At 35.1% G+C, this 21,256-nt stretch overlaps 1 protein-coding gene across 1 annotated transcript; it reads left to right on the top strand.

The window, feature by feature from the left end:
• The first annotated feature begins 318 nt into the window (after window positions 1-318).
• ANXA1 (annexin A1) lies at window positions 319-20,652 on the top strand. The gene is made up of 13 exons (XM_066367985.1): window positions 319-461; window positions 7,326-7,405; window positions 7,500-7,608; window positions 8,094-8,188; window positions 10,216-10,329; window positions 10,738-10,828; window positions 12,394-12,473; window positions 12,666-12,722; window positions 14,264-14,357; window positions 15,645-15,740; window positions 17,155-17,213; window positions 18,605-18,727; window positions 20,304-20,652. Exons 2-13 carry the CDS (start codon window positions 7,340-7,342, stop codon window positions 20,358-20,360), a joined length of 1,041 nt encoding a protein of 346 aa, XP_066224082.1. The 5' UTR covers window positions 319-461; window positions 7,326-7,339; the 3' UTR covers window positions 20,361-20,652.
• The last annotated feature ends 604 nt before the right edge of the window (window positions 20,653-21,256 follow it).

Here is a 21,256-nt window from a genome sequence, read left to right as displayed (position 1 = left end):
ATGGAGCTGAGATTCAAACAGAAATGTTTCTTATAAATATTTTTTGTTCTCTTTTGTTTTGGAGTTTAAACAATTTTCATTTTTGTTTAAAATAAAGTGTCAATCATTGGTATCAGAATTAGAACAGATAGTACTGTATATTTGAAAATCCATTGCATTTACACCTTCTGGAAAAAAAAAACAGTGCAAAGTTGAGGAGGAAAAATCTGCCCTGTTTCTTTACTGTGTGCTGTCAGCTATGAGTTGGTTTCGTGAGTAGTTTTGCAAGACTTGTTTCACTTTGTTCTGGACAAGACTGAGCTATGTATTTTAAACAAAAGGCAGCCAGTTACTAACTTCTGGTTGCTGGGTGTGGTCTCCTTTCAAATTCTATAAAATCAGGAGACCAAGACTTCAGTTCCAGTGTGAACATTCAGAGACGAATCACTCTTTAGTTCTTTGAAAGAAGGTGAACAAAAAAAGTAAGTATTGGTTTTCCTTTTAGTTAGTTTTGGTTGTTTTGAAAACTTTTCTTTTCATGATGTTACAAGTTACTGCTTCAACAGGATTTATGACTAATTGTGTTTTATATATTTTGATAAATCTTTCTTTAAAGTACATTGGGTATTTGTATTTTCAGAATCACAAATTTTAGTGTTTTGTTTTACTTAGTTAGAAATATAATTTTAAATAGATTAAGGTTGCTTAGTGCTGGCTTGTTGTATTGGTGGCGAGTTACTATGGAAAAGAAGGAAAGAATGTGCTTCCCTTCTACAAGCTGTGAGTTTCCAAAAGCTTTGTGTTCCCCCCATGGAAATCATGATGTAGAGGGTCGAGTGAGAAGGGAGACGGGACAGGGGGGGTTTCAGGGTGCTGTTTCCATACAGCACAATTGACATAATTTATATTCTTCTTTTGTAAGGAAAACTAAATAGATTCAGATCTCATAGTGGTATCATGCCTTTGTAAATAACATTTTGAAATTAATGTTAGTTTTACTTCTGCTATGTAAATAAATAGGAGGACCTGCTTATTAATCATTGCTCTTAAAGAAGGTGTGGACACCTTGTTTCTGTACTCTGTGTCATAGACAGGCTTTTCAAGTGCTTATCTGAAAAGAAACATTGTGTGAGAGTGTCTGATAAGTCATCCCTTGGGAATGCCAGATAAACTGTCTAAAAGTTATTCTACTTAATGGCATCTATAGTCTTGAATGAGCTAATGGTCATAAACCTCCTTAGAAAAGTGAAACACAACTCAAAAATAAAAGTTTTTACTGGTGTTGGATGTATTTTCACAAGTAAAAGATTTTGAATCATAACTATGTATCTGGCTATTGCGCATTACAAATGTTCCTGCAAGAATTTTTCTCTTAATCCATTTTGAATGTTAAGTTCAATGCCCTGAAATCTACTTTTTAATGAAAGCTAATTAAGAAAGGTGTGGTTTGTTGTTTTTTTTCTCACCTTGTTTTTGTCTGAAATGATGATGTATGGATTTCTTTGCTTGCATAGATGTATTTTGCTGGCTGGAAGAGAAGGCACCTTACAAAACGATTCAAATGCAGTGAAATGCTGATTTCATTATTCTAAAATGGCCTCTTCTCTAGCAGTTACCAACCTAGCCCTGGGTAGTAACCACACCTGGCAGCTATCTCACATTTGACTAATGTTGTCAAAATAGTCACTTATAACTTTATTAAAGAACCAGCTAGAGTCTCATGTTTATTAATTTTTTTTTCTATCTAAGGATTTGCAAAGTTTGAATTCTTTATATGATGTTAGCTTGCTGAGCTGGTTGCTCTTAATCCTCTCTAAATCTATTAATTTATGATTTATTTTAAAAATCAGAGCTAAAGTAATGGACCTATAATTTTCCAGTGTTACATCAAAAGCAGTCTTTAAAGTAAATGAGGTCCTCTTTCTTTAAAATGGGATACATTTTTATCAGAAAGATCAGAATATATGCAATTAATATAATATCTTCATTATCCTAATTTTCTCCACCTGCATCCACTTGTGAAATCTATGTTGGGCACTTCAGAGTTATCACGCATTTTAGATAGTATTTAGTCCAACATTCATATTTTTACAAATGAAGACCCCTAGAGTAGTTAAATGTTTTCTTGAGGTCACACAATCAGTTAAAGAATATCAAAAGAAGGCTTAGAACTCCTCAATTCTTTTTTTTTTTATTTTGTATAGTTATGCGTAGAAATATTTGTTAAATTAGCAGGATATGTTTCCTAAATAATTAGCACTCATCCACTATTTATTCATTCAATAATGTGTATTAACATACTAAATTCCAGGCATCGTGCCAGGGGTAGGAGGAACAGAGTGAATAGTGGATCAGCATTGCCTCCACGGAATGCTGCTATAAATACAGATACATAAACAGAAAATGATAACGCAGTGGTAGAGGCTGTGTAGGGGTACAGACAGGATGTTTTGGAAGAGCTCAGAAGGTCACCTAAGCCAATGTTGAAGTAATGAAGGCTTTCTGGAGGATATAAAAGGTCTGTGCTGAGTCCTCACTTAGAAGTAATAATTAGACATATGGCAGTGGGTGTGGAGGAGAAAACAGCATTCCAGGCAAAGGGAACACCCTACCCAAAGGCCTAGAAGCAAAACATTTATGAGAATGCTTTTCATAAAGTGGTTCTTCACCAGCCATACCATTGTACAGTCTAATCACCTTCTCCCACATGGGTAGGTGTGAAAAGGACTTATGAAATATATATTCGAGGAAAAAACTGTGCATAAGTCAAAGCATTGAAAATAAACACCCTTGAGATAAGGTGACACCTGCCATAGTCTCTGTGGATTAATGCGTTTGATTCTCAAGGGTGAACTATTCAAAATAACATTGATCTTGTCATTGTTCTTTTGCTCACTAGCTTAAAAGAATATACAATACTTTGCAATCAAAAGCTATAAATTTATGTATGCTTTGATGCTTGCCAGAAAATTACACTCTGTTTTCCCAGGTAGAAAACTACAGTAATGACGTTGTCCTATACAAAGATTAATTGCTGCTGCTTTCATTGTAGAACTCTGATCATTTGGCTTGTCACCAAGAAGGCATAATAAACCACAAAATTTAGCTTCCTCTGTCACTAATTTGGGAAGTAGCCTTTCATGAGTTTGACAGAGATAGACATAGAGATTAAAAACAATAATAATGTGCTTTTCTTTTATAATAATTTTAAACCTTCAGTTGCAAGAAAATTGCACAGAATAACCACATACTTTATACCTGGACACCCCAACTATTAACATTTCACTACATTTGCTTTGTTGTTCATTCTTCCCCTTCCTCCTTCTTCCCTCTCTATATAGTTATTATTTTTTTCTGTAACATTTGAGAGAATATCACAGATATAATGTCCTTATGCCTCCAAATACTTCTGCTTGTGTATTTGCAGAAGTGCAACCATAGTGCAATTTTTAAAAATCAAGAAATTAACTTTAATGCAACAAGCCTGGTGTTCTCAAACTGTTTATTGGTGCAGTTACTAATTTACCATTTTTGGAATACCTTTTTCTTACATTTAGTAAGCATGCACTCCTCTCTCACATCTTGGGCACACATTTTGTGCACACTTATCTGGTTTAGTTTCTTGTTGAATAAGATGAAAGAGCTCTCTTTTGACACATGCATATAAAAATGCTAATATTTAGAAAGCTACACATTTATTCACTGATAAATGAGGTTGGTAGGCAGTACATGATCATTAATGGATTATTAACCAGAAGAACTCTGGAATATTGTTAATTTCCATATAAGTCAGCCTATATATAAATGGCCAACTTCATCTTCAAATAAGATATTAATGACTGAGATAACCTGATTTCAGAGTCCATTAGTAGCCAGATTAAACATACATTGAGCCAAGGTATGTTGCTAAAATAAGCTCTTAAATACCTACTACAAGTTCTAAAAATTGTAACTAAAAAGAAAGGCAGAAAAAAAGAAATGTTTCATGAACTCTTTGGGTTAAATTATTCTTTTGACTGTACAAGTCTATTCTGGACCAGTTCATTCTTTGAATAATGATAATATTTGACATTTGTATAATATGTGACAGTCCATAAAACATTTTTATATGCATTATTTATTTACAGTTAACCAAGTGTTAGCTTCAAATGACTGAATGGATTTTGTCAAGTACAAAATGTTGGTTTTCATGAAGAGGATAGATACTGAACAAACAGAATGGCTTGGCAATAGTTTTTAGCCAAAGTATTTTTGCTGTGGAATGTATAATACGGTGCATTCCAACTGCTAAGAGTTTCTGTTAAAACATGCAGTTGAGCCCTGGCCGGTTGGCTCAGCGGTAGAGCGTCGGCCTAGCGTGCGGAGGACCCAGGTTCGATTCCCGGCCAGGGCACACAGGAGAAGCGCCCATTTGCTTCTCCACCCCTCCGCCGCACTTTCCTCTCTGTCTCTCTCTTCCCCTCCAGCAGCCAAGGCTCCATTGGAGCAAAGATGGCCTGGGCGCTGGGGATGTCTCTGTGGCCTCTGCCCCAGGCGCTAGAGTGGCTCTGGTAGCAATATGGCGACGCCCAGGATGGGCAGAGCATCGCCCCCTGGTGGGCAGAGCATCGCCCCATGGTGGGCGTGCTGGGTGGATCCCGGTCGGGCGCATGCGGGAGTCTGTCTGACTGTCTCTCCCCGTTTCTAGCTTCAGAAAAATGAAAAAAAAACAAAAAAAAAAAAAACAAAAAAACATGCAGTTGACTTTGGGGACTAAATTAGTAGACAATTCCTAAAACTTCTTAAGAGTAAATTCTGACAGCTTGCCAAAATCCCTTTGTTTTAAGCTAGTGGATCTAATTTGGCTTAGCTGAGATTCCATTTTCCTCTGCTTGCCTTCTGAGATGGGCTCTATTTAGGCTGCTTTTCTTTTCCAGGTCATCCAAATTACTTCAGACTAAAATCTAGGAACTCAGAGCCCTGGCCAGTTAGCTCAGTGTATTGGAACGACAAATGAATGCTTCTCTCACTCTCTCCCTTTCTTTCTCTCTCTAAAATCAATTTTTAAAAAATAGTAAACTCTAGGAACTCAGGATATGTTAGAAAGCTGTTTCTTCTATGGCCACTATTGTTTCAAATAAATCATTGGACCCATTTATTTTTTATTTTGTGTTATGTAATTAATGGGATAATAACATCTTCTTAGACTTTGTTTACTTTTTAAGAAAGTGATAGATTATGTAAGCATTTTTTAGAAGTGAAAAAAATGAGTGAAGTATGGAAAAGTTTTTATAAAATTCACTTTGAAGTTGTGAATCTCATTTTTAAAATTATATTTGACAATATTCTTAATCTTTGATGTCCTTTGGATTTTTATTTTCTAATTGAAAAGAGTGGAAATATTCAAACACATATTTCTATAACTGTGGAAAAAGTCCTTTTTTTTTGCAGATTCATGAGTGATCATATCATTCATTCTGAGGAGTCTACTTTATGAAAGGCACGAATGAGATGATAAATGAGAATTTCAAATACCCGAATCCTTGCCAGAAATTGCTAGATGTTTTGGATGTGCCAGTTAACTGACTGGGAAATGAAATTATATGCATGCCAGTGGCAATTACACAAGATTATATCTGTAATGGAAACTAAAATCTTGTGCAAAATTATACATCATCACTTTACCTAGGGAGACAAGTTCAAATTCTTTAATTTCTGGGAGGGGGGATATTAAATAAGTGCACAATATTTTCGTTCTTCTCACAGATGACAGAAGAGTAATTTGAACAATCCCCACAATAATTAAGTCGAGTAGTTTTTGCTTTGTATATAATTTCCCTTCTGTATTTAATTTCATTACCTGGAACTGCAGCTATTTTTTGGCAGGAGTAGATTGAAATGCTATTAAGGAATCTGGTTGTGGGTTTCACTCCTTATGAGTCATTTAGCTTCACATCAAGAATTTAAAATGAACTAGATTACTCTTCCAATCTCCTTCACATGTACTGTATTCCTGAGAGTGGTTTCCAGAGGAATAAAAAAAAAAGGGTATGTGGAGAGATATTAGCTAGACCTGGAGCATAGGCTCCTAAAACATCCCCAGACAGGATCATTGGTGGTTTCTTTTGTGGATAACACAGAAAATAAATTAGTCCTTAACACACTTCAGGGTTCCAAAATATGCTTGGTTGATTACATAAAAATACTGCTGAACCATGATAGCAACTCAAGCAATTTCCTTTAAGATAAAGTTTACCAAAAGAAGGCAGCCATGCTGCAATTTCACCCTAACGCTTCCTGTTAGAGCAAAGCACCTGGTATAATATACTCCGTTTCTGAGTTCTATGTTGGGTGGAAAACATGTAGGCTCATATTTTGAATAGCTCAAATAGGAAGATATGGGAACACTTCAAATGCTGAAATAATTTTATAGCAAAGAATGAAAAAAGATACTGATTTATTTGGGAGAGAAATAGTACCTGAATATCTTTTTATGGATAGTTTTAAGTCTAAATCAACTCCTGCAGATTGTCACAGATTATTTTACCTTATAAATGTAAATATGTCCTTTTTATTTAGGCTCTCGTGGACCCTACACAGATTCTCTAATCACCTACTTAGTGATCTCTAATCTTCCATCTTGGCCATCTCTTAGCCATTCTCTATGATAGAGAATGAGTAATCTTTTTGACATATATGCGGAATCATATTGCTTTCTTTTTAAGAATCCATTAGTGTTTTCCCAAAGCTATAGGGTACATTTCAACTTTTTTGTTGGAGCTTCTGTCAACATTTCTTGTTCCAGTAAACTTCTTTCAGCTCCCCAAATATGATAAGTGTCTCTCTATTTTGTTCTCTTTAACTTTTCTGCCTGGTTAATTAATCTCAACTCATTTCAAGAGAGGCTCATATAGCCAGCACCTCCTCTAAAGTTTCCTTAGCTTTTCTGTTTTCCCATTGAGAGCACACACAATCTTTAAGTTTACTGAAGCAAAGGGTGATGTTTTGATGCTTTTGCACTCCCAGTGCTTGGTATATCGTGAGCAGTCTGTAAATGTATAGCAAGGAAGCAAATGCCAACTCCTCTCTTTAGCCTGTGTGCTTGTTTGTAGTAGTCATCTGAACCGTAAAAGTGAGGGCTGAATATGCCAAGAAAGAACCAAATTTCTGAGTGGACACTAAGCTTTCTGTTCAAGGATAAGGCTCTCCTTTTAAAAAAATTTACATCTAGCACTTTATTATCTTCCAAGAGTGATATCCTTGGAAGTAAAGTCATGTCTACTCTGTGCCTTGTATATGTAGGGGAATGGAGTGGTATATTTGTGTGGTGAATTGGTGGTTTATAAAAGTATCTGTTTTCTTTCCAGAAACTTTTTTCAAAATGGCAATGGTGTCAGAATTCCTCAAGCAGGCCTGGTTTATTGAAAATGAAGAGCAGGAATACATTGTAAGTCAAGTGACAATAAAGTGACTTAGTTAAACATTAAAGAAGAAACTAATATGAGTGAATGGACATCAATTTTTTTCTCTCTCATCCACAGAATACTGTGAAAGGATCCAAAGGAGGTCCTGGGTCAGCAGTGAGCCCCTATCCCAGCTTCAATCCATCCTCAGATGTTGCTGCCTTGCATAAAGCAATAACAGTTAAAGGTAATTATGTCTTCCCAATACAGTTTCAAACAGATGGCTGTTTGAATAGCAATTAAAAAACAGACATGCACAGTGGAAAAGTCTGTTTCATTTTGAAGATAAAAAGATTAGCAAACAAAGCTATATTTTCTTTCTTATCACCTAAAATTTTTTGGTTCTCTCTGTAGAATCTCTGCTGCTACAACAGATATCTTTGCCAGCTAATTTCTAGCATAAACTCAACACTCAAACTGGCACCTCCACTCACATTTAAGTTTGAACTAACACTGAGGACCAAGAACAATTTCTTCTTCCTTTCTTATTCAAATGAGTAGAGTGTCATCCAAAAGCGCTTCCCTTCAATATGTAGTGTTGCATCTATATAATTCATATATCTGAGTTTGTTAAGAATGGCATTTGGAGGATCTTGATAATAAATCATTTAAAGTTAATTATTGATGAGGAAGAAAATTGGTTTTAAAAGGCAAGCTGACCTTCATTTTCAGGTGTGGATGAAGCAACCATCATTGACATTCTAACTAGGAGAAACAACGCCCAGCGTCAACAGATCAAAGCAGCATATCTCCAGGAAAAAGGAAAGGTGGGTTGGAGTGGTGATTTCAGATATTTAATTTCAGCCACATCTGTGTTACACAGGGATTTTAAAGCACGGTTACCTAGTTCTTCAGTCTCTGACACTGTTTCCCCATTGCAACTAAGAAGGGGATTGCAGGAGTTATCCACTTGATTGTAATATAATCAATTCTGGAAAATTTACTGATTTCATACATTGGTCATGTTGGTGTAAGTTTTTTGCAAATGTGATGTTCTGTATTAGAGACAAGTCTTCAATGTCCACATAACAAACATCAAGATTTATATAATTCTACTGGTGACATAAGAAGGAACTGAACCTATGGAGAATATTTGTTTATTTGAGCCAAGCTAACAACCATTTTTAGGAAGAAAAACCTCAAGTTTTGCAGCTTACCATATTTTATACATCAGAATCAAAGGTAGAGGCATAAAAACGGTGAAATAAAATTCATTGTTTAAAAAAAATGTGTATTGATTGATTTTAGAGAGGAAAGAGAGAGACATCGATTTGTTGTTCCACTTAGTTGTGCATTCATTGGTTGCTCTTTGTATGTGCCCTAACTGGGGATTGAACCTACAATCTTGGCCTACAAGACAATGCTCTAACCAACCTAGCTCCTTAGCCAGGGCTCTGAAATTCATTGGTTTAAAGGGGCAGGAGAAAGCAAAACAGGGAAACCTCTGACATTGGATAAAAAGTAAAATGAAGAGATATATATGTATATATTATTTTTACATTGGTGGGTACATGACAGTTAATAATTAATGTTTAAAACACAATTTAGAAATGGCATGTGAAGAAGAAGGTAACAATGAAAAGTTTGTGGTCTAGTGCTGAGGGTAGGAGGAGTGTTGTGCCTGAGGGGTCTGGAGAAAGATATTACTCTGACATTTTATATATAAATAGATGCAAAAAGACAAAGAACATTATACAGACTCACTTCAGGTCAAGACTGACCTTTGTCAAGTAAGCTACAGGCGTGGGACCTAACGACCTGCCATGACCTGCTTTTAGTTAAGAATTTTTTGTTTAGACCATCCTATATGGTTACTTACCACCTTTGAGTTTCTAGGGCCCTCCATGCAGGCCTCTCCTGAGCTTGTCAGGTTTAGTATGTGGCCCCTTTCTTGTCCACATTACTTTAAAAATAATCTTTATATATATAAAATATATATATATATATATATTTTTTTTTTTTTGTATTTTTTTTTTTGTATTTTTCTGAAGCTGGAAACGGGGAGGCAGACAGACTCCTGCATGCGCCCAACCAGGATCCACCCAGCACGCCCACCAGGGGGCAATGCTCTGCCCATCCCGGGCGTTGCTCTGTCCCTACCAGAGCCACTCTAGCGCCTGGGGCAGAGGCCAAGGAGCCATCCCCAGCACCCGGGCCATCTTTTTGTTCCAATGGAGCTTCGGCTGCGGGAGGGGAAGAGAGAGATAGAGAGGAAGGAGAGGGGGAGGGGTGGAGAAGTAGATGGGCGCCTCTCCTGTGTGCCCTGGCCAGGAATTGAACCTGGGACTTCTGCACGCCAGGCCGACGCTCCACCACTGAGCCAACCGGCCAGGGCTAATCTTTATATTTTTTATATGAAATACAGGTAGTGATTTTTAAGGAATGCAATTAAAACACTATACATCAATATCTGATTTTAGTGCTTATCTGAGCAGTGTGAACCTCAAAGTTTGGAAAAAAATGTTTAGATATTATGTATTTTAAGTACTCATTCTACTATTTCTGTTAATACACAATCCTATGCTATAAGTTTTGTTGTTTTTTCCCTGTATAAAAGATTGAGAACACTGTTCTATAAGAAATTATCAACAAGTTCAGTAAAATTTCACTCTAATTACTCTAAAAGATTAGTAATAATCTATACCTAGTACATTTTGTATTCAAAGGGAAGAGCTCTAAAAATGGTTGAATTTAAAAATCAGCAATAAGGTTACCTGAAGTTCAGGTAACTACATTGCTGCTTAACCCAGCATGTTGCTTATTAAAAGCCCTGTTTCTAATCTCTTTGTTATAGCCCTTGGATGAAGCTCTGAAGAAAGCCCTTTCAGGGCACCTGGAGGAAGTTGTTTTGGCTCTATTAAAAACTCCAGCCCAACTGGATGCTGATGAACTCCGTGCTGCCATGAAGGTAAATCACGGGATATAAGCAAAGCTCCTTCCCTGAAAAGAATGTGTAGGTCAAGTCCACTATGGCCTTCTATTGTATCCTCAACACCTAGTACAGAGCCTGTCGATTAGTGAGAATATAATACATAAATAAATTAATTTATTATTTAATGCTGGAGTTAATAGCTGTGTTATTTTCACCTTTTTCAACATGTCACTGTATTGCCATACATCTCATGTTTTATATGTTTGTCTAAAACATTGGTTTCAAATCCATTTTGTTTCTAGAACAACTTATTAGATAGAGCTAATTGTAATTACTACATATTATGGGAATTTTATTAAATTCTAGATTCAAATAAATTTTGGGACACAAAAACTTGATGCTCTCAAATAAAGATTTTTCTACATTTCTTCTCTTTCAATTCAGGGCCTTGGAACTGATGAAGACACTCTGAATGAAATTTTGGCATCAAGAACTAACAGAGAAATTAGAGAAATTAACAGAGTCTATAGAGAAGGTAAATTTTAATGTCCAACAGCTCAAGTAACTTAGTTAGAAAAGGAAATATGATATACTTTTCTGAAAATTAAATGTGGATATTAATTATGGGACTTTGGAAACTCTGCACACTAAAATGTTTCTGTATTATCTGGAACATAGCCACTGTAATCACACACTGTCACAGACTAGCATTCAAGTTGCAAAGGTGTCCTCATCAAATTTGCACTTTAATCAAAAATGTCCCTCTAAGACAAATGGCTACATATTATTATAATGGAAAACTCAGTTCAAAGCATTGAATTAAAAGAATTTTCTGAAAATATTTTCTAAAAACATTTTAGAAAATGCTATTATTCTGAAATTTAATTCATGAAAATATTCTGTTGTCTTTCATGTTGAAAAGATAAAAAAAAATAAAATAAAATCTCCAAAAGAAAATATTCTCCATTTGTCCTTGAAAAGGTAAAGAGCTAGGTGCTTACAACCCGGAGATGGAATCTTTTGCCATTATGTACATCAATGATTCACTTACTCTTTATCTCTAGTTGAGCTAAAGGGATGAAAGACAAGCCATGGTACATATTATCTATTCAGTAAAACATCTCATTTAAGTGATATGCTCAACACTGTAAAGAAGGTAATAGCTACAGCTGGGTTGTGAGCAATGCTGGGGCATTTATTATTTTCCTTTTCTCATTTCCCAAGCCAATATGTGGAACCCAGGAGATCCTTCTGCTTAATTTCACCCCAAGCACAGAGAATACAATAGCCCTTCCATATTGTTTTCAGAGCAATGTAATAAAAGAATCAGAATAAGGAAGCTTTTAACTTCATTTTCTACATTTATCTCATTACCAGTGTTTATTTGAGATCTGGTTTATGAGTGATAATAATCAGGAGGGGCGTATTTTTGTTTTTTTGTTTAATAAAGCCTAGTATACAATGATAAATATACATATTTTTCTATTATACCCAAGATATAGTCCAGTGATAGTTTGTTAAATTGCTCATCTTTTAGTTTTTTATGAATTCAGTTAATTTTTTCCTAATACAGCATTATTTTGCAGAGTTAAGTAAGGGTATTTACACAAATAAAATCTTTAAATATATATATATATACACATACACACATAATTAAACTATTTTACATATATTTATAATTTTTAAAGTAAATAATCTGTTCAAACAAGTACCAACTACCTCTGCTTTATTCTTTTAAATCACTGTTCTATTCATCACATTGCTTAAATTCTGGCGTGTTTATTTCTAAATTAATTATTTAATCCCTATGCAATTCATATTATTCATATTAACAAAAGCTCTATGAAAATAGGTTTTCATTCACAGTATTATCTAAATTGCTTTCATTGCTCTAGAATATATAAATTTTATGTTCCAAAGTTTTACTTGCTCCAGTGTTGCTATTTTTATTTTTTAAAGATAATATTTTGAAATGCATTTCATAAGCCCTTTAACGTCTGCCATTGCAAATTTTAAGCCAATATAGAGATGTCAGACCTTATAATTATCACCATTATTTATCATTAATTTACTGCAAAATATACTTTTTTTATTTTTCAGAATTGAAGAGAGATCTGGCAAAAGACATCACCTCGGACACCTCTGGAGATTACCGAAAGATTTTGCTCTCTCTTGCTAAGGTAAAACTCGGATGAATCAGAAAATGCCTCTTCTTCTATGAGAAGTAAAATTTTAGATTTCATCTCGTTTTAGCAATGAGCTTTGATTCTCTTTTTCTCAAAGAATATTGTTTATTCAATTATAAGGGAATTAGGGAATCGTGTGATTACATGCTGGAAAGCAACTAACCGAGAATATTGGATTTTTTTCAGGGTGACCGATCCGAGGATCTCGGCATAAATGAGGACTTGGTTGATTCCGATGCAAGGGTAAGCAATACTTCTAGAGCAGCCTTTCTACCTGAAACAGTTCCTATCTTAGCTGAGGTTACCACGGGATGCCTCCACATGAAAGCAAGTCTAAGGTGCTTCAGAAGGCCAAGGGCACAGAATGTTCATTTCCTGAGTGGTATGCACCGCTCTGGACTTGAGCAGTCCAAGGAAAAAAAAGTGCTCTTGATTTTTCCAATAGAACATTATTCATAAAGTGAGATAGGATTGAAAGAGGGGAATGAGAATTTGATTTGTAATTCCCAAGAATTATTATGTGGACAAAACTCTTATTTTCTATTTTACCAGGCATAAGAAAGGAAAAGTAATTTTTTATTAAGTGAAGTGGAAAGAACAAGCATATATAACAATTTTTAATGTGAACATTGGAATGGTTTATAGATATAAGTTAATATTGTAAAAACATTATGGTAATGATATTATAATTCTAAAACAATTATAATATTTATATACATACTTTTAAGTATATTGTTATATATAGTTTCATTGAGGTTGCTGGTTATTAATACACCAATCCATTTGGCAACATTAGCAAAATTGTACCATTTTAGGGCCTGGAATTTCTGTTAAAAAAAAAGCTATTATTTGCATATACCTTCTGCATAGCATTCTCTATGTTCATCACAGTGAGTCAGTAAGAATGGAAATGTTTCTCTACCCTTACTCCCTTCATTGTAACAGCACATTATCTTGCACATAATAGAGATTCATTAACTTTCTACTGAATAAATGCATACATATCAGGTCAATTTGCCTGAAAAGTCCAAAATAACTTCTTATTTTTATTGGAAGTTTTACCATTTTAATGAAAAATGTGCAAGTATACCAAAGAACAAAAGTTAGTATTCAAAAAATTGCCCATAATAAAAAATATTTTTATTTACTTGTTACATTTCTGAATTTACTTTCCATTTTAAGACTATCAGAGCTCTTAGATGTATATTTATGCTAGTTATATGGCTTAGTGTGACCCAAGGGGAGATACTAATTAAGATTTCAAAGTTAACAGAGCAATTTGTGACAATAAAGCAGGGATTATCTTTTTCATTTACAAGAGAGGAAAATCTGTACTTTAATGAATTTAAATTATTTATCTAAGATTACACAGTTATTAAATTTCAGAGTCAAAATTTGAATCTAGAAATTCTAATATTAGAATTCAAAATCTAAGTCATGGTTGCATTTTTGATTTATTAGTACCATTAGCTAAAAATTACTTCAAACAACTAAAAGTAAAAAATATATATTAGAGAGGTCCCGGAGTTGTCTTAATATAGAATATACTCTTAAAGCAATTTAATTCATCAAACATTTCTTCTTTAATTATATATTCTGTCTCTAATGTTGACTCGATGAACACAAGAAGTTCCCTGTCTTTAAGGAACTTTGATCTTCGCATTTCTACTCTGATGCTCCTGGGCGCAAGCAGCCACTCAGAACATCTTTGAAAAGATCTAACATTCCTGTGTAGATATCAAGTCAGCAGATAGACCAGTGTTTATTTTTGTGTTTCTTGACAGGCATTGTATGATGCAGGAGAAAAGAGAAAAGGGACGGATGTGAACGTGTTCACTACCATTCTTACCACCAGAAGCTACCCCCATCTTCGCAGGGGTAAGAGGAAAGAACTGTTTCCTGGAACTTATTTATAGAAAATGCAATGTTTTTTTTTAAGAACAAATAAGAGAAAGGAAAGAAGAAAGTCTTAATCAGCAGCATCACTCCTCCAACAAATGAATACTTTATTTTAATTATTATTATTATTATTATTATTATTATTGTATTTTTCTGAAGTGAGAAGCAGGGAGGCAGAGAGACAGACTCCTACATACACACCAACCAGGATTCACCAGGCAAACCCATTAGGGGGCGGTGCTCTGCCCATCTGGGGCATTGTTCCGTTATAATAGGAGCCATTCTAGAGCCTGAGGCAGAGGCCATAGAGCCATCCTCAGTGCTCAGGCCAACTTTGCTCTAATGGAGCCTTGGCTGTGGGAGGGGAAGAAAGAGATAGAGAGGAAGGAGAGGGGGAAGGATGGAGAAGCAGATGGGTGCTTCTCCTGTGTGCCCTGGCCGGTAATCAAATCCAGGACTTCCACGTGCCTGGCCAACACTCTACCACTGAGCCAACCAGCCAGGGCCCCAAAAATGAATATTGTACGGTGCTCCTGAACCTTTAATGATCTTTCCACTTGGTATAGTGATCATTTTATAATACTCAAAACTCCATTTGTGACTTTGGCATATAGAACATTATTTCATTATTTCCACTATTTCTATTTCCTCAAAATATTTGGAACAGATGTGACAAAATATGCACATACAGTAGAACAAATGAAATGACAATAAAGAAAAAAAAAAAACTCAGGACTAAGTGGGGGGGGGGAGTGCATTTAGATACTCCAGAAACAAAAACCAACAGGATTCCTTGCCTTTAAGCACAAGATTTAGCTCTGAGCCTGCTGGAAGCCAAGGAAAATGGAAAGTCATGACAATTACTTTACTTAAGTTCATTATCTTATAATAGCACCCTGATTTCTAATATTAAAATGAAGAAAAACTTACTACATAGATTTTTACATAAGGGAAGATCCATTTGCTGTGGCACTTAGCTCTGATGTAGCAAGTGTTATGATTGTCAATCACATGCCATTTCCAATAAATGTCAACACTTGCAAAAACTTCCCCCAAATATACAAGAGAAGCCAATGACCACATGAGTCACAGCTACATTCCTAGGAGAAGATGAAGTCTCCAAAATATGCTCAGCTAAGTAACTAGCTTTAAAGTATGTGTTTTGAAGTTGTCCTCCCAAGGAGGGCTTCGAGTCAGTTGTACTGATTTTGCTTAAGTTTGCTAAAGAATGCTTTCTACATCTCTGAGTTTAAATATAATATTCAGTGTTTCAGAAGTACACCAAGTACAGTCAGCATGACATGAACAAAGTTCTGGAACTGGAGATGAAAGGTGATGCCGAGAAGTGCTTCACAACTATAGGTATGTAGTCCTGGAGGGAGAGGGGTTTTCTAAATGAATACTACTGTCCCATAATTTATAAAACAAAATATAACAGCCTGGCCAGGTGGATATGATGTTGTCCTGGGACACTGAGGACCCAAGTTCAAAATCCCTAAGTCACCAGCTTGAGCACCGGCTCACCGGCTTGAGCGAGGGGCTGCTGGCTTGAGTGTGGGATCATATATATGACCCTAGGGTCACTGGCTTGAGCCCAAAAGTCACTGTTTTGAGCAAAGGGTCACTGGCTTTGCTAGAGCCCCGTGGTCAAGGCACAAATGAGAAAACAATAAATGAACAACAAAGGTGCCACAATCATGAATTGATTTTTCTCATTTCTTTTCCTGTCTTTCTCTCCCTGTCTGTACCTCTCTCTTACTCCTTCTCTCGTATGTGCGCATGCACTAAAAAAACATAAATAAAAATAATTTAAAAATTTATAACAAAACAGAAAACAAAACAATTCAGATACAGTTTATCTGTGCTTCAGATAGAGGCAACGTGTAAGATAATGGCAATGCACATTTAGCTAAAGGTGTATATGGCCTTAATAATAACAGATGATTCCCTTTTTTAAAAAGATAGGCAGATGGAAAATACTTACCAAGCCCGTACTTATGTCAAATGACGCACCAGGCTGGACATAGCATAGAGGAGTCAGAATGGTCATTAGGAACAATGGATTGGGAATTAGATACACATTCAAATCTTGGTCTGTTACTTGTCTTTAAAAGAAAAAAAATATTACATTTCTCTTCTGGTATTCTAATGACCAGTTAGGGCCCGGAACCCGCACGCTAAAGCAGAGCTTCTCAAACATGAATGTGCACAGGAATTTCTTAGACATTTTATTAAAATGCAGATTCTGATTTCACTAGGTCTGGTGTGGGGCCTGGGTTTCTGCATTTCTAACAAGTACCCAGTTGGTACTAATTCTTTTCAGATTACATTTTGAGAGCAAACTAGAGAAGGTTAGCAATTGACACACTTTGTTTTTTACTTGGTGGCTACCTTTTACAGCCTGTCTTATTCCACTTAAAAATTATTTCTTCATGTTACAACATGAAAACGTATATATTATATACCAAATTGGCCTTTAGCATCACTGGTTTCCCTATTTCTAAGAAGCATATACTCAGGATAGCATGAACTATAGAAGCTGCTATTGTTTGCATTTAAGATAATGCGAGATAGGTGAAGGTGTCAGGGGAAAGATTATTCAAAGCCACTATTTAAATCGGCTTCTTATAAACCGATTTTCCCACACTTAGGAGGGTGAGAAACAGGGGTGGGAGAATAGAATCTTGCTTGCAAAATTTTATATCTCTTATTTCTTTCTTATGCATCTTTCTTCTTTTGTGGTAAGTATGTCAACTAAAATGTGCCTCTCTTGCAGTGAAGTGTGCCACAAACAAACCAATGTTCTTTGCTGAGAAGCTTCATCAGGCCATGAAGGTAAGATTCTACTTACATGACTTACTTAAGGGAAACATGATTATTAGTGGAGAGGGTGTAAAACTTCTGATTGTTTGAAAAAAATCACACATATTTTAATATTTTCCTATTAAAAAAATGACTGTTTTATCCAAAGCAAAAGGTAATACACTTCTTTATTAGAATAAAATAGTTAGATTTATTGTATTTTTTAAATAAGTAAAACATTAAGGTGAGCTTGTAGGTAATTTGTATATTATTCATGATTTGCATAAAACCTGAGTCAGCACAGGAAGGGTGGTATAATTTCTCTTTTCATGCGTGATTTTAGTAACCTATTTCTACTAATGTTGTGGGCTTTACAGTCTCCCCCTTTTAAGTTTCATTTGTTTTTTATTATTCTGTCTTCCATGCCATAGCTTATGTGTCATTCTAAGCTTTTAAAATGTTATTCTGAGATTACTGAAGTGGGAAGTGTCATTAAGATGTACTGAGATACAATTCAACAACTTTAACTTTACACTCTAGCCTTCATCATATTATATAGGATGCCACCTGCACACTGGTACTGTTAAAAGTTATGAATTTGTCTTTTATTTTTCCTTTAGCAACTCCAAAATAAGAAGTCTTTAGAGAGAGAGAGAGAGATCAAACCATTCAATTAAATAGAGTCCTTATAAAATGATAGGTATTGTGCCATCATATAGTACTGATGACTTAGGGTCAGTCCCTTACCCTAAGTCTACTCTTATTTAGTGGGATAATTCAATGAGCAATGATGAATAGCTAATATTGTAAAAGAGTAGAAGGGCATCATATACCCCGGACTTTGAATGTCAGTGTAGCTTTGCTCTTGCACAGATTAAAGTGATAGTGAACAGGAAGTAGCCAGATGAGGACGAGGATGGAAGAGATGGATGGATAAAATAGGTTGCTCCAGGAAAAGGAGGTAGCATTACCCTTACCAGATAATACAGTTAAAATGATGGTGCAGAGTAGAAAAAGAGGTTATCAAATAAAGCAGGACATTGTAAGCTCAGATAAAATGATTGATTTTCACCCTAAAAGAGGAAAGAAGACCATTGAAGGATTTTAAATAGGTGAATTAGATTTTACATTTAGACAGTTCATTTTATTTGTAAGTATTGAATAGTTTAGAGAAAAGAAAGACTATGGTGGAAGGCCAATTAAGAAGTTGTGAAAGCTCTTACCATACTGCTGATGTAGCAACTGGATTCTTGTCATGTTATTACCACTTGTGTAAAGTGTGTGTGTGTGTATTTTAATGTAGAGATAATTTCTCTATAGAAACTATATGGGTGAACAAAAGAACACATTCAAACCCATATCCTGCTTTATTAAGAGTTTGCTCTAAATATGAGAGACACATAACCCTCATTTGTTTTGGACAGGGTGCAGGAACACGTCATAAGACATTAATCAGGATTATGGTTTCCCGGTCTGAAATTGACATGAATGATATCAAAGCATGCTATCAGAAGTTGTATGGTATCTCTCTCTGCCAAGCCATCCTGGTATGTTGTGATTTTCATAATGCTACCCCCACAGATAGTAATTCTTTGTGCAATTTCTTTAAAGAGAAAGGATGACTTACTATATCTGTAAATTTTATATTTAAGATTAATTTGTTATGTTAGGATACATAATTTATTCAGTTAACTTTCACTGGTAAAATCTACCAGTGAGTTCTGTACTGGAAAAATACTCAAATTTTTCAGCATTCATAGAACATTTAGTTTCTCACAAATAAATTTAGCAACCAAAATATTTTTCGTAAGGAAATATAATGATTTGTTTTGCAATGAATATCAATTAGGGAGTTAGAAACATCTTCTAAGATTTTCTTTAATTCTGACATGTGTAAAATGCATATTCATGTGACTTCATTATAATGTTAATAAATAAAAACAATTCAAGGATTTTGAAGTTACTGAAAGATAGGAGACTATTTATTTATTTATTTATTTAATTTATTTTTACAGGGACAGAGAGAGTCAGAGAGAGGGATAGACAGGAACAGACAGACAGGAACAGAGAGAGATGAGAAGCATCAATCATTAGTTTTTCGTTGCGAGACCTTAGTTGTTCATTGATTGCTTTCTCATATGTGCCTTGACCGCAGGCCTTCAGCAGACCGAGTAACCACTTGCTCAAGCCAGTGACCTTGGGTCCAAGCTGGTGAGCTTTTGCTTAAATCAGATGAGCCTGCGCTCAAGCTGGCAAGCTCGGGGTCTCGAACCTGGGTCCTCTGCATCCCAGTCTGATGCTCTACCCACTGTGCCACCACCTGGTCAGGCAAGATAGGAGACTATTTAAATTTAACTTGTTACTTGTTAGGTTTTGCTTTTATATATGTATTAATCAATTAACAAAAATCACTCATCTGCGATATGAATATTATTTAATTAAATAAATAGTAATATTATCAAAGATCTTAGATGACTGATGTACTATGATGTATGTTCTATAACAATTTAAGTCTGCTATACAATAATTACTCTATAATTTAAAAATACTTTATATTGATTATGGTTTCAGTTAACAATAAGTATACTCTATTTTTTTTTTGTTGTTGTTCCAAAAGAAAAATTTAGTTCAAAAATGCAGGCTGGCTGAGAAGAGCAAAGGGTGTCAGCTCCGATGGAGGGATGGGGCAGGGGTTGTATGGGTTTGTCAAAGGGCCTTAGCCAAAGGCAGGTGCAGGATAACCTCTGTTTGTGGTTGGGAATGGTGCCACAGTTCCTCAAAATTGTATGCACCCTGATTCAATCGTCCCTTATAAGTATCCAGCTGCAAGAAGCAAAGCACAGTATTGGCTGGGATCACTGTTGGCATTATCCACAGCTTCTCGACTCTGATTTAACCAGATGCCGTAACTACAACAAGAGGGAAATATTGGAATTTTCAGATTAACATGCTTTTGAAACACTTTGTTGTGAAGTGCATATTTTAGGTATTTTCTTTATTTTTCAAATGACAAAGTGATAGATAAAATGGCCTCTTAGCCACCATCTTTCTTAAGAATAAGGCAGGCCTGAAGGAGGAAGAAGGACTTACTTACTCAATAATACTCTATTTTTTAATCAACAGGATGAAACCAAAGGAGATTATGAAAAAATCCTTGTGGCTCTCTGTGGAGGACAGTAAACACTGCTTTGATGCTCTCAAGCTTTTTGATCAAAAGATTTTTTAATCATATCTTTTCATGCCATATTGTAGATTTAAATAGGAAGTTTCTTCAGCAGGATTAGTCTAGCTAACTGCTTTCTGAAAACGATAGCTTATAAATCATTTTTATATTACGACGCTGTATAATAGAGATACGTTTTTAAAATATATGTATTTACCCCAAACTGTAAAATCCCATAAACAGATTGTTCTGGCAACATTACCTGAGAAAGATGTTTATATAACAGAAAATAAAATGATTTTGGGTGTATTACCGGTTCTTCTGTTCTGATTTTCTTCTATGTATAATACAGTAGTTTAATTTGATATCAGAGGACAGGAGCCTGAATCTTAAATTATAATCATTTAATGAAATAGATATTACATAATAAATTAAAGAAAATACAGAATGAGAAAATCGATTCCTTACATTTTATCATGTTGGTACAGATTATTGAATGTTTCTGTCTAATAATGGATTTATTGCATCAGCACTGTAACAATTGGACATTCTGCTATATTCTGTGAATCAGTATAAAGATAAACTGACAACAGCAATAAAAAATTCCTCACTTTTTAAAATATTATAGCTGCATGTTTAGTGTTCTAAAAAAATCTCATACTGTTTTCTAGAATAGATGTGCCATTTTATTTTCTCACAATAAGCTGCAAGTGATCTAGCTTCTTCACAACTTTATCAGCATTTGGTATTGTTATTTTGTATTTTGACATTTTTTTATTGTTGAGTTGCGAATTCATCATATATTCTAGATACTAGGGCTTTGTCAAACATGTACTTTTCAAAATTTTCTCTTAGTATGTAGCTTGTCTTTACAACTTCTTAATAGAGTCTTCTTTAGAGCCAATATACTGAA

Source organism: Saccopteryx leptura, chromosome 2 (genome assembly GCF_036850995.1).
Source record: "Saccopteryx leptura isolate mSacLep1 chromosome 2, mSacLep1_pri_phased_curated, whole genome shotgun sequence".
NCBI classification, from domain to species: Eukaryota; Metazoa; Chordata; class Mammalia; order Chiroptera; family Emballonuridae; genus Saccopteryx; species Saccopteryx leptura.
Note: the sequence above shows the minus strand (reverse complement) of the source record. Positions and strands in the feature narration are given on the sequence as shown.

Bases quoted from the DNA above. Each gene is read 5' to 3' on its own strand.
- ANXA1 (XM_066367985.1), top strand. From the start codon at position 7,340: ATGGCAATGGTGTCAGAATTCCTCAAGCAGGCCTGGTTTATTGAAAAT. The intron at 10,330-10,737 runs GTAAATCACGGG...CTTTCAATTCAG, and splicing joins AACTCCGTGCTGCCATGAAG to GGCCTTGGAACTGATGAAGA. The intron at 14,358-15,644 runs GTAAGAGGAAAG...TATAATATTCAG, and splicing joins CTACCCCCATCTTCGCAGGG to TGTTTCAGAAGTACACCAAG.